This window comes from Camelus bactrianus, chromosome 1 (assembly GCF_048773025.1).
Source record: "Camelus bactrianus isolate YW-2024 breed Bactrian camel chromosome 1, ASM4877302v1, whole genome shotgun sequence".
Classification (NCBI taxonomy): Eukaryota; Metazoa; Chordata; class Mammalia; order Artiodactyla; family Camelidae; genus Camelus; species Camelus bactrianus.
Genome location: NC_133539.1, coordinates 94,176,933 through 94,190,783, shown reverse-complemented (window position 1 = coordinate 94,190,783; position 13,851 = coordinate 94,176,933). Strand labels below are relative to the sequence as shown.

Below are 13,851 nucleotides of genomic sequence, written 5' to 3'. Positions count from 1 at the left end.
CTCAAGGTCCATGTGCCTGGACCTGGGACCCCCAGCAGAAATCCTGGTCCAGCTTAGAGGGCTGGAGCTGAGGCCTGCTTTAGCCTGGGGCAAGGATGGCGCTCTGTTAAGCTCTTGTCATTTCAGTACAGTTAGATTATGGTGTTCCTTTAACATTTTTGAAAAATTAATTTTGACTTATATAAGCAACACATAGCACATCCTCCATGAAAAAAAAAATTTAAATGTTTCAGATAAGACCAAAGTCTCTTGCTCATATATGCAATCCTAATCCTTTCCCCTTCTCTGTAGGCAATGCTGGCCTCAGTTTGGTTAACACTCTTCTCAAAATCCACGAATATACATGTGAGGAAAAAATAAAGATTACATGTGTTTATGTAAATAATATGCTGGGCAGATATTACAACTTGCTTTTTGTCTGGACAGTGTGTCTTGTAAACCATTTCATGTCTCTACATGATGATCTTCACTGTTCCTTCCAATGGATGCGTTATTCTATAGGATGGGTCTGCGTTTTGCCATCTTTCTTTTCTTGGTGAGGTTAGACCTACTTTGAGAATCTGATAACAGCTGTGAGCTATGAACCTTCTCTTTAGAAAATGTTCATGTATGTGTCAATATTTGTTTATAATCTTTGCTTTTGTGTTTTCAGTTTGAGTTTGGGGGTATTTGTTTTTCTTGACTTTACCTCCAAATCCTGGGAGCTCCTTACTGGAGCTCCCTATATGTTGAGTACAGTTTCCATGTTATTCATATCACCTTTAGAAGTTTTTCTTTTTCTGAATTACAGCGATGATGGAACTTTACCTATATAACCCCTTCTGATAAATATATAGAGATTGAAACAAAAACTACTCTGGTTGGAGCTTAGTGAGTAAAAGGCAGTTGAGCGGTGGACGTGCCAATATTAATGTTATTGTTTCTCCCAAGAGAACAATGGGAGGTGACAGTGAGGGTGTGTGTGCATTAGTCCCCGAGGGGAGGTGGGGACCAGAAGCGACAGGTGCTCCAAGAAAGTGGGATGAGATGAGTGCAGGGATAGTTTTGGTTGGCATAACTACAAAAGGAGATGTTTCAACCAGATCTGGGACCCAGACAAAGAAGGTCTTATTTCATTGAGCAGAAAATCTAAGAGAGATTGATGAATGATTTCTTCATCCACCTAGTCTTTATGGAGGGCCGCTCTCCACAGAGCCCTGTTCTAGAACCTGGAGAGGGAGCCCAAATAGACTCCATCTTGCTTTCATGTTCTTACACACAGTCTGAATGGCAGCACAGAAAACAAATAATCCCCTAAGTAGAGGCAGAATTGCTATGTTAATGCCTTGAAGGACATGCTTGTGCTGCTCTGAGATCCTGGGACAGGAGGTACCTGTTGGGGCAACAAGCTGTCAGTAGAGGAAGGTGGCGGAGGAGGTGACAAGAGCTGCCATCTGAGCAGCAACCAGATAGATGTCAGGTCAGAGTAGTTGTTGGAGGGGGGCGGGCACAGGATGAAGGAGTTCTAGGCAGAGAGAACATCACGAATGCCAGACCTTTGGGGGTGATGGAGGGTCAGAGGAGTTAAGATAAAGTCAGTGCAGCTGGAGCTTCTTTATGGAGCTCCATTGGCTCCTCCTCATTCCTTCAACCTCAAATAAATGTTGGAGGATCCCCAAGGTTCCATCCTTGGGGCTCCTCTCTTATCTGCACTCACTTGGTGATCTCATCCAATCTTGTGGCTTTAAATACATCATCTGCTCTGATGACTTCCAAGTTTCTATCTCTAGACTGGATTGTTCCTTGAGCGTCAGACAAATATATCCAACTTAATTTCTGGTATCTAATCAGCATCTCAAAGTTAACCTGCCCCAATGTTTACTTTTAATCATTGCCTTCTATCCCACCCAAATCAGCTTCTCCCACAATCTCTTCTTTTTCTCAGCAGATAATGACTCCATTTTCCAGTTGCAGATCTCAAAAACCTTGGTATCATTCCTCACTCTTCTCTTTCTCCTGTAACCTACTTCCAATCTGGTGCAAAGCCTATTGCTTTTACATTCAGAATAAAGCTTCTCCGCCACTGCCACCGTGTCATCACAGACATGCATAGTCCCCATTGCTTCTTGGCTCAACTCCCTGCATCTCCCTGGGTGCCTTTTGGTCTCTTTTCCACATAGTAGCTGTATAGTTATATTGTTGATTTGTGATTCTGTTAAAATATACAGAGATATTGTCTCTTTATTGTGAACCCTCAGGTGATTTCTTACCTGCACTCAAAGTCAAAGGCCAAGCCTTGCAGGGGCCAGTGAGACTGTGTGTTCTGGCCCCTGGTTACCTTTCTGGACTCAGCTTCTGCTTCTCTGTCTTGCATGTTGCTCAGTCACACTGATGCTCCTCCCGTACAAGGTGCGCTCTCACCTTTGCACTTGCTATCTCCTCAGTTTACTATAAATAGCTCTTCTTCCAGAGAGCTGCAAGACTTTTTCACCACTACTTCCTTGAGATTTCTTATCCTCATGACACTTACCCCTCTAATATACTGTGATTTACTTTTCTTGTTAATTGTCCTTCTATTCCCACTAGAATAAAAGCTGCATGAAGGCAGAGACTTTTGTTCACTTTGTCTCCTCTTACACCGCTAGTGCCTGAAGCAATGCCTGACTTAGACTAGGCTTGTGATAAGTATGTGATGAATTTATGAGTGACAGTGTGAATGCATGAATACAGGCAAAAACCTAATCCCGTGAGTGAAAATAACGAAGTCACTCAGTAATGAAAACAGCCTGGAAAGTTCCCATTTAGGACTCGTTTGGAGGCTGTTTTTGATTCTTATTTTAAAGGAAAAATTCTTGATGGTTGTTTGGCTACGTCCTGGATTTAATTAATGTCTTTGATGCATTGGAGAACTTGGCATCTTCATGGTTTAGAGCTGTGTTAGCCCATGGTAGATATTTGCATACTGTGAAATCAAATTGAACTACAGCCTCGTCCTCCACTTGGTATTTCTTTTGGGGAGGTGAATGGGATGCATTCAAGTACAATAGCCGTCTCTAGAAACATAGTATAATTGGGTGAAAGAAGACAAGATTCAGTTACTTGAGGAGTTCTGAATAACTCTAGGGAAGGGCTCTATAATACAGCTTTGGTTTGTGGAAATCATCAATCACATTCTTGCCTTTGCCCTCCTGACCTTAAGACGGCCCCTTGTGGTGTCTCTTCCCTCAGTCCAATGATGAAACTGTTTCTCGGAGCCACATTCACAGAATGATTTGTCTCCATGGTGATTGGAAATGTCATCACTGTCAAAATTACTATTGAATCTTTACACATGGAACTAGTGCTTAAAAATTTCTCTCTCGAATTTTGTTGATTTATCCAGCATGCTTGTAGCCTGTTGATTTTCTCCAGGATTAGTCTGTTCTCTAATGTCTTAAGATTATTATGGCATTTTTTATCTGTGTATGTATCATTGGGGAGATAAGGACTATAGCCAGTGCACAGCTTCTGCAGAAGGAAGTGTTGTTGCCGGTGAAAGGAAACTGTAGATTATTTTCCCCTTTGGTGTAGGAGAGGAACTCTGCCACCTATCCAACTGCAATAACATAAAAGTGGCGCAGCTCCCATTTTGGGAGGCAGGAAACCCTGCATCTGGTAGTGATGTGCAAAGGAGTGTGGTTGTTGTTTGGTCAGCTTATGCCCACCTGGGGTCAAGGTCTCAGTGTGATAAGGCAGTGCAGTAGCTGACTTGCAGGATAGCTGTAGCTCTGGGACCGAGACATTGGCATCTCGATACTAATTTGTTTACATGCAGTTAAATTATCGACCCAATATTTGCAGAGGACGTGCACCAGGGATTGTACTAGGTCAATTCACTCAGTTTATGGAGGCCTTGTGACAATACCATGAGGCCAAGTACCATTTCTCCACTTTATGTTGATTGAGGCACCTGAGACCCTCAGATGTCAAATACTATTACTCTCCTACCACTTTCATTAGGTTCTTGAGATTACCTGGGACAGAGCCTCTCAAGTTTCCCTAAATAATGGATACAGGTGCCCAGAACTCTGGAAGAGCAGGAACCCTATTTCCCTCTGGCACTTGGCCAGCGATGTGACTCAGTCTCAGAAGTGGCCCGTTGGCTCTCTGCCTCGCATGAGTCAGCTTATTTTCCCTTTTTACCATGTCTGTCTTTTCTCCTGGGAGTTCTTGAGTGCTCACAGGTACTGAGTTCTTGTAACTTAGTCTTGAGGTTGCCTAGCACAGTCCTGACTTGCTTCATGTTATCCTTTTAGTTTCCACGTGTAACTACCCAGTTCATTTTCTTGAGAGAGAATCACACTAGCTCAGCCACTTCTCCCACTTTTACTGTTACTTAGTCAGGTGCGTAACCAGCTCTCCTCCAGTCAGCCTTGGCCTCCGTGGTGCACCATGGTGTGAAATGCGGCCACCTGGGCCGCTGCATTTGCTTTTGAGCTCTTACAGCTTTTCTTGTAAGAGTCTATGGGAGTGTTGAGCGACATGACTGACATATCTAGTGTGAATTTACCCATGGTGGCATTGACATTAAAACCATGGTCTAGATCAGCGGCTTAACATAATAAGAAATACATTTGACTTGTAACCCAGTCTGTGGGTCCACATATGTGCATGTCTGTGTAGCTCAGACAAACTTCTACAAAGCAGAAGTTACCCTTAATACAGGCAGTGCACTATGGTCTTTTCTTTTTTGTCCTTTCTGTTTTGTTACCTTTAAATAGATGATAATCAGAAATTCGTAGGCTTTGTTTTGCCATTTCCTAAGAGGTTATAATTTGTAGTTTGAAAAATGCTGGTGTCTGACTCCATAATTCATTTGTATTCCCCTGCATCGTGGCGGATGGGGCCAAAAAAACAAGCCTAAAATCCAGAATGCGCGCTGTAAGAACTTAGAAGCTGGTTTAGAAGACAGTAAAAATGAAATGTCTAAGTGGTGTTTTTGAAAGAATGTAGGACAAAAGGCCAAAATGAAGTAAAGGTCAGGAAAGTGCTCTCTAGATATTGTAATTAAAACTTAGATGAGCTCAGTGGGCAGAAGAGTAGAAAATAAAACAACAGAAATATAAAATGTGGCTTGGGTGCAGTTTGACATATAGGAAATGGGAGGACAATGGTAATTCTGTAGACACATTTTTCAGATCTCCCCTCTATATAATAAGGTAACTCCTGTTTAGTGAAACCATTGCATGCTTTGAACATCTCATGAAAAATATTAGTTCACTTTAGTACCCATTGTTCTGGAACAGGTTTTACTCAGCTCAGGTTTTGTTGCAAATCTAAGAAACTAACTTCAGGGTGGGTGTTGGGCTAAGGAACTTACGTTTGGAGTCAGTCATGCCTATCCATCTGTCACTTTGTTAAAATAGCAAAGGAAAACAAAATGGCAACAAAGATGTGGGTACCACCTTTACAAGACAGGTGTCCTCTTCTGCACGAGGAGCCCCCAGACCTGCTCTGCCTTCGTTAGCCCCTTCCTGACTCATACCCTCACTATGTGTCGTTGGCGTCACTGTCAATTACCCGACTCGAGCCCGATCCTCCTCTGCTCGCCTGTCCACACACCGGCCTGTCATCACTCATTGTCAACACTGCCTCCTAAGCCACTGCTTGGTTTGGGCTTGATTGAAATCTTTCTCGTTGCCTCCCTTTTCTTTCCCTGAGCTCCTTGCTTTCTTTTATCTGGGAGTGGTCCCCAGATAAAGTGGTCCCCACTTCTTTAGCTTTCCTGTGGGCAGCAACAAAGAAATGCAGGTGTTGTTGGCATCCTTAAAGAGTTCCATTGGCCTGCTTACTTGCTTTCTTTCTTTTTTGAGAGAGGACTGTGAAACATTTTAGTTTTTATTAAAAATGGAGCTTTCATTACAAAGACAGGCTATGTTTATTATAGAAAAGTAAAAAGTACCAAGAGATAAAAAGAAGAAAATTAAAATAGTTGAAATCCCTCCTCCATCCATCACAGATGACATTTTGATGCATAACTTTTCAGACCTTTTTTTTTCTTAATGTGTATATAGATAACAGGGTTTTTCTTTTCCTTTAAAAATATTTAATAATACAATAATACTGTCTTATTACTCATACTTTCCCTTTAACAATGTTGTAAATTTCTTCTCAGGTCATTAAACCTGCTGTTTTGTAACCCATTTTTTTTTTTCTTAACAGTGTTGTGAATGACTCCACATCATTAAACTTTCTTCCACAACAACCTTTATAAAGCCCATACTGTATTTCATCAAATAGGTAGATGTTTGGTTCTTTTAACCAATTCCCCTTTGTTAGTCATTAGTTTGTTCCTAATATTCCGATGTAAAATTCAAAATTTAAATTAAGCTCTTTTAAAACAATTACTTTTGAATTATGAAAATAATGCAAATACATGCTCCTTATTACAAAACTAAACACAACAGTTAAGAACGAAAGTTGCTATGATTTTACCACCATTCCCAACCCCCTCCACTGTGAACCACTATTAGGCTGGTCTACTCCTCAGTATTTTATTAAATATTCTGCTTTTTAAAACTGTTCATCTTTTATTAAATAATTGTATGGGATTGCCTTTCCCCCCCTAAAATCAGCCTCCTTTCCATCCTCTCTACTTCTGTGTATTAGCTTTTCACGTATGTCCTAATCTCATTTTCTCCTCTCGATTGTTGATGGAAAAGAACTGGGTCTCTTGCTTATTGGGGGACAGAGAATGAATACATTTGGGTCTGGGCTCAGTAGCCCGTAGGGGAATGAAGGCCAGGGAGAGCCTCAAGTCAAAGAGAGGAATTTGTGGAGATTCCACAAATGTCAGGACTAATCAACAAGTTAAATGCCAGGCGCCCCACTGACAGCTTAGCTCTCTCTGCAGTGGAAGCTGGGAATTCAGCTGGAGATGCGGTTTCTGGGGCATCCGGGGGAGGACCTTAGTTTAGGGGGAGAGTAGCTGCAGGTCACACCTATAAGAAATTCACCAGCATTAGAAGGTGGTACATCGCAATCTTTGAGGGCAGCCGGCTGGCCTGGATTGAATCCCAGATTTGCCACTTATTAGGGCTAACAATGTTTTAACTTTCCTGCCTCTCTCTCTCTCTCTTTGTTTTTTTAAATTTGTAAAGCAGCAATAGTACTTCCTCCCTTGCAGGATTGTTATAAGGTTTAGATGCATGAAAAATCAGTACCCAGTGCATGGTAAGCAGTGGATATAGCAGTAGTTTGAGAAGTCCACGAGGGACCAACCAGAACTCTGAATCAAGAATTAGTTAGGGGAGGATGGGGAATAGCTCAGTGGTAGTGTGCCTAGCATACATAAGGTCGTGGGTTCAATTCGCAGTACCTCCATTAAAAAAAAAAATAAATCTTAAAAAAAAAAAAAGAATTAGATATGGGAAGCTGGTTAGCTGGGGCTGGCTACAAATGAGTAACACACTTATCTCCTAAATCGTATAAAGCACATTTAATGACCTCTCCATTTGTGGTTTGTACTCTCAGCCTTATGTCTGTATTGAAGTAACTTGGGTTCAGTCAGGAATCCTGGCTCTGTCTGTAGAGGGTGACGCAGGCCTTGGTCCTGTGAAAATCTCAAGCCCTGGCCTGCCTTATCTGAGTTCACCATGGTTCCAGCAGACCTGAGGTTACCTCCGGGAGGTTGGGAGTGCTTGCTGTTTCTTGAGATCCAAGAACTTTGGTGAGGATTATAGAATTAAATTTAACAACTGTAGATCAGAGAAGAGATCTGTCTTTTTGAACAAATGAATGAGGAGGTCCCTGGCAGGTTCCTTGACGTCGTTTTAAATTAAGCATGTGATTTTATTAAAGGGGCTATTGTCCTCTACCTCTTATTCTAAAAAATTGTGTTCTGTCTGTTTATCTACTTCTCCCTGGAAGTATAGCACTGTCTCTGTCTTGACCTGATTTATCTGATCTTGGGTTATGCAGATCCCTGGCCCTTTAAGGTAGATGTTCTGCCAACAGCTTGTAGCTTAGATCGAGTGATAGCTCAGTGATTTCTTGGTGGACGAGGCAGGGCTGGAGAGAGCCTGCGGGGTCTGCTTACAGAGGACGCTGTTTCCGGGCTGTGGCCTTTTTTCGTTTTAGGAACCTCCAACATTCTCTCTGAGAGCCCCGCTGTTCCCATGTTATTTACAGTGAAAGAACTCTAGCTCATTTGTAATTCAGGGGCTGTTTGGGTTGTATTAAGTCTATAGAAAGGACCTAGGAGTGATTGTGTCCCGTGGTATAATTTTACTTTGCAATTCATTCTCTTCTCACTTGAGCTCCTGAGAACAGAAGCCCGTGAATAGTGAATCACCAGGAGGCATGAATAAACCAGCCGATTTTCTGCAAGTGGATAACTCCAGCAAGTATAAAGGTCTTAGCTCAGATGGGGATTCAGTGCATGTTAGTGCTTTATGGAGCCCGAGTGATCTTGGATTATAAATATCTGATCTGATTTTTAATTGAGTACATTTCGGAGGCTTTTTGGTTGGTCCTTCTTTTGGGGGCCTCCCATTCTGGTTTCCCTGGCAGGTGGGGAAAAATAAAAGGAATGTGCACCCATCCTATCTAGAAACAATGTCAAGTCACAGAGGGCATGAAAACATATCCCTCTCTACCACATAGAAAATGATGATTTGATTGACTGGTGTTATTAATCTTGGCTCACTCCACAGACACAGGGCTGGCTCTGTCCCGTAGAAATAGCAATCTCAGGGCTCTATTTGAGGCGTAGAGAACCTGCCTCATCACCTGTTCCAGTCAGTGGAGTCAGAGACCAAGGAATATTACACAAAGTTCATGGTTTTCTTAGCACAATTCTTTACAAGGGGAAAACATCTGTAACTATGATGAGTGTAGGAGAGGAATTACTGCCTAAAACCTGCTTGTTCCTTCATGGGAACATCTAAGAAGTTCATACTTGCAAGGTACAAGAAGGATATCGATCAGCATCAGTTTTAGATGGTGTATCTACTGATTTACTTTTGACTCTAAACTTTAGAGAGTTTGCCCTTTTATAAATTTTAAAACCTGTCTCTTGGGTCTAATTGGACAATATCATACCCATAGATGAAGTATCTTATACTGTTCATTATTAGTTTTAGCCAGTTGTTAATTTCTGTCTCTTTGGACATGGAAAATATATTGGTTACCAAGATCGTGGGTGAAGAATTTCAACACCAATTAGAGCAGTAAAAATATAATTTATAATTATGAATTTAGAACTATTATAACATTAGTGATTACTCTGCGTTTGCTATCTTGACAAGCTGCATATATATGTTCATATTTTAGTTGTAGGCTACACTTCTGTTGTTTTATTTGAATTTTTATCCACTTAAAATGTTGACCATATTGACATATAGTTACACTTTCTCCTTAGAGTCTAGAATCTGCCATGGCAAGATTTTTGAACAGTTTTGTGAATTGGTTAGACTATACAAAACCAAGAACCCCAAACTGAATCTAATTCTTAAAGTTTCACTAAAGTAGTTTTGCAATTCTACTTATTGATAACATAGTTAAATAAAAAATTTAACCAGAAATAGAATCAGCTGGAATCTTGATCTTAGACTTCTAGCCTCTAGGACCATGAGAAAATAAATTTCTGTTGTTTAAGTGGAAAAAAAATTTCTTTTAACCAGTGAGTAATGAGAACGATCAGGTGGGGTCAGAAGGGAGCTGGAAAGGATGGTTGTTTGGCTGGCTGTGTTCCTGTCTATACTCAGCCATAGCTCCCACTACAAAAATATATATTTAAGAAATAAAAATAAAGCCTGTACAATTTAATTTCTTTCATTTTAAAAAACAAAATAAGAATCCATTTGGAAGATGATGCATTATGTTTTCTTTTCCACCTGTGGACACATGGAGAAATGTGATGAACTTGATCGTGTTTTAGATCCTCTTGGCAAAAATGTGCAAACTGCAGAAAACATGTTCATTTTAAAACTGTAGGCACATACGTATGCTTTATACACATTTGTGTGTGTGTGTGTGTGCAAAAAAAAAAAAAAAAAAAAAAAAAAAGAAAGCCTGGGCCTTCCAGTGATTTTTACTTCAGTTTAGCCATAAGGTCACAGTTTTTGAATTAGCAAATTTCCAGACACATTTGCCATCAAAATCTTTGCACACATTCTTTCTCCTAGCTTTCTTTTCCCTTCTTTCCTTCCTTGTTTCTTTCCACTTGACCTTAAGCTGTCTGTTTTCCTTCTCCCCCGGTTGGTTTTTCTCTTGCCTGCCTTCTGCCAGTCTCTGCGGGGCCCTTGTTTATATCCTCCCTCCCCTGCTTTCTCTGGTGTCCACTCTCTAAGCTCCTCAGTCTCTAAAATCATCTTGCCTGCTCTTGACCATCTTCCTCCAGGCACCTGCTCTCAGGTACTACTTCATTTAGAGTTGAATGTGGAAGGTCTCTGGGAGACAGAAAGCTTCCTCTTGGCTCTGGAGAAGAACCAGTTCAGCCCAGCCCCAGAGCAGCCTTCCGGCAGCCAGCCAGGAGGAGCTGATTCGTTGTAACTCTCCAGAGCAAGCTTTCAGGCTCCCTGAATGTGCCGTTTTTCTTAATTGTAATCCAAGAATGCTGAATGCTTCCTGAAATCTTTTTTTTTTTTTTTGGTATGAGCTGCTGGTTTCTTACTGATCACTTTTTGGTTAAAGGAATATTTTATCATTTGTTTGTATTAGTGTGAGTGAAAGAGGATAATTCTGTGCATTTCAGTACTTTGCCTTTTTCAAAACTACTTCTACCTCCCCCTCCAAAGAGCAACTTTAGGTGGGGTTTTTCCTTTCTGATAGGGTGAAGTACTCTTAATCCTCAGTAAATGAGCTGCCACCTGGGTAGGTCTCTAAGTCCGCATGCTTCACTCTCTTCCCCTTAAGGCTTCTAGGTCTGAACTGGGAGCAGTTCTGGATGGGGATGCTCGGGGTGTGGAAATTCTGGCTGGTGACCTTACCTGCAGAGACTGTGGGCATTGTGCCTAGACATCGGTCTGCCAGGACTTTGTGTCAGGCAGGAAATCCTGTGAAATTCCTGCTCAGGGTTAACCAAACGGGAGCAGCTCTGAGCGGTTTTATTCTTTGGCCAGTCTCCTCCCTTATTCAAACTTACGAGGAAGCCTTTTGAGCCATGAATTCTTGCTGACAGGCTGACCCAGGGTCAGGATGGTGGGTAAGGCTAAGAACATGCCATGATATGGGTGGATGGAAGCAAACATGTGGAGAGTTGGTACAGACCTGGCATTAGAAGGGGTCGTAGTGATGATCACTAGAAGAACACCAGGTGATCATTAGAGATGGGGTGCCTCTCATACAAAACAGGGCTCCCTAACCCATGTAATTCCACAGTTAAGAGCGTGACCCCTGGAGTTGACAGGACTGGATGCAGATCCTGGCCTTGCTACCTATTGGCCGTTTGATCTTGGATCCTAAGCCTCAGTTGTCATTCACATCTGTGAAATGGGCATAGGAATAGGATCAACTTTCTAGAGCTCTTTAGAGAATTCACTGGGAACAGGGGTATAAAATGTTTTTAGCACATTTCTTGGCACTCAGTCAATGATTAGATTTTACTGCTGATTTAGGACTCTTTCTACTCTACTGCACTGCTTTCTGACTTTTCCCGAGTCAGGTTAAAGACAGTAACATATAGTTGTCTTCATTTTACCTGACCCCATGAGGTAGAGAACTGTGCACCTGCCCAGCGGGGTCTTCACACTAGGGTATGCGTTGCACCCCTAGGTGTTCAGCAAAACTATGCTAGGTGGGTAGGGATCGTTTTAAGGAGACCATTCCAGAGCCTCAGCTCCTGGGTATTCTTTTTTTCTAAAACCAAGACTGTTCTGCACTTAAAGTGTTACTCCAGGTCTTTTTTTCCAACTGCCCCTTTCCCATTTGCCTTTTTGCCATTATTCTAAAGAAAGCCATCTCTCTTACCCATTTCAAATCTTATCGTGATGTTTTGTCCTCTCGTGTTAAATCAGTGGTGGCACAAGATTAAAGGGGGTCAGTTCTGGATGGAGATGCTGGGGTTGTGGAAATTCTTGCTGGTGACCTCACCGGTTTCAGCAAAGTTTCCTTTAAATTAAACCACCATGCTCCATCCCCACCCCAGGCCGCATTTCACTCAGAGTTGCATTCTTGGTAAAATTTTATCTCTAGGGTTTAATGCATTGAAATTGGAAGTAATTTCATTGTTTTGATCATAGGTTATTAATGATACTTGTGATGATTATATATAATCTAGGAGAGCCTTTATACTTAAAGGTCCATGGTCACAGGAAATTTTAGAAAATTAAATTTAAAAATATATTTTTGTGTTCATTCAAGTATGGTAGGGTGACTAATAAGATATCCTAGCAAATATTAGGAAATTTAGGGAGGGAAGTTGACATAGAAATGAAATTTCAAGGAGAAAGAAGAATCATGTAAAACCTCCAACTATCAAGAAAAGCTTATTTATTTTTAAATGGATGATATTGGATATCAGATCATCAAGGTTTTTATAGTTGATTGGATACATTTAAAAGAGTATAGTAACACATGGTTAAAATGCCTAGATTTACAATTAGTAGGAAAATACATCTTTGAAGTTCTTTAAGCTTAGGAGGAAATTTTGAGATGTCAACTGAAAAATAGGTCTAGGGGAACATGGTTTTTAAATTTTTTTGAGAAATATGATAGCAGAGATGTTTGAAGACCTTGTTACATTTTATTGCTATGAATTTTTGACACAAGGGGAAGGCACTCTCCTTTCTTGAGGCTCTTCTTTCTGTTAAGCACAGGATTTAATTGTTTGGAATTTGATATATGCCTGGCCTTGTACTACTATAATTTTTAACTGTGAAACTTAAATGTTTTTCATGTGGCCAACTCAGTGCAGGTGTATCAAAAGAGACGCCAGGCCCTGCCTTCATGGAGTTCATAGTTCAGCGTCTACTCTTTGGTTTAGAAACCACCTTAGGGTAGGAACTGTAGCAGTCAAGTGTACAGGTGTGGCAGTTGAGGTAGGAACTGCAGTTATTCAACTCGGGTTCCAAGAGCATTACTCCAAGTGTGGTACTGGTGATCTTGGTTCTTGTAGGTACTGTTGCTTCTCCAAATAGTGTCAGGTTAACATCTTTATTTGTCAGAATTCAGTGTGCTTAAAGACTACTGCAGCTGGGACTTTGTTTTCTTGTTTGATTGGGTTTTTATAAAGAGCATTGGTATTCTTCTGAGTCTTTATGAAAAATAGTGTTAAAATTACTCTTCCAGTGTGATAAGGATGCCTTATTACTATCCAGGAATCCTGGACAGTAAACTCTCCAGGTGATGCCTTCATTTTCTTTATCAGATTACTTCACTTACGTATTGGGAGATTAATAACATAAGTATTTTAGGGCTGTCCAGAACTAAGACTAGAACAGAGTAACTCAGCCTGATCAAATAGTGTTCTAGACACTTTTCATTTCTTTAGTGTTGAACCATGCTGATTTATTAATGTGATTAAATGTTATTTGAGGGCTGTGAGACTCAAAAGTTATTATGGGCTGAATTTAACATTTTGCATAATTTCTCTTAATTCATTTTTGAAGGACATAGCGTTATGCCCTTACATAATAAAGAAGTTGGTTGTTAAAGTAAACGAGCTCAACTTTATTTTGCTTTTCCCCCTAGGTGAAAAGAAATGGATTATCGCACACGGTTAGCCAGGAGGAAAGAAAGAGGCAAGAGGTAGGTTTGGTACCGAGCAGATGCTTTAGAGCTCTGACTCTTAAGGGGCGCAGGTGCTTTCAGCTGCTACATTCAGCTTTTTCCTTTGACAACATATTAATTTTGTTCTTTTTACAAAAGAAGTATGTGATCATTGTCAAGTAA

At 40.9% G+C, this 13,851-nt stretch overlaps 1 protein-coding gene across 2 annotated transcripts in view; it reads left to right on the top strand.

Moving 5' to 3' along the window:
* The window catches only part of ARHGEF26 (Rho guanine nucleotide exchange factor 26), a 117,961-nt gene that overhangs the window by 12,590 nt on the left and 91,520 nt on the right, over positions 1 to 13,851 (top strand). For both annotated transcript variants that reach the window (XM_010952012.3, XM_010952013.3), the window contains exon 5: positions 13,651 to 13,707. In XM_010952012.3, the coding sequence (XP_010950314.1) occupies positions 13,651 to 13,707 (57 nt within the window). The remainder of the gene's footprint in view (positions 1 to 13,650; positions 13,708 to 13,851) is intronic.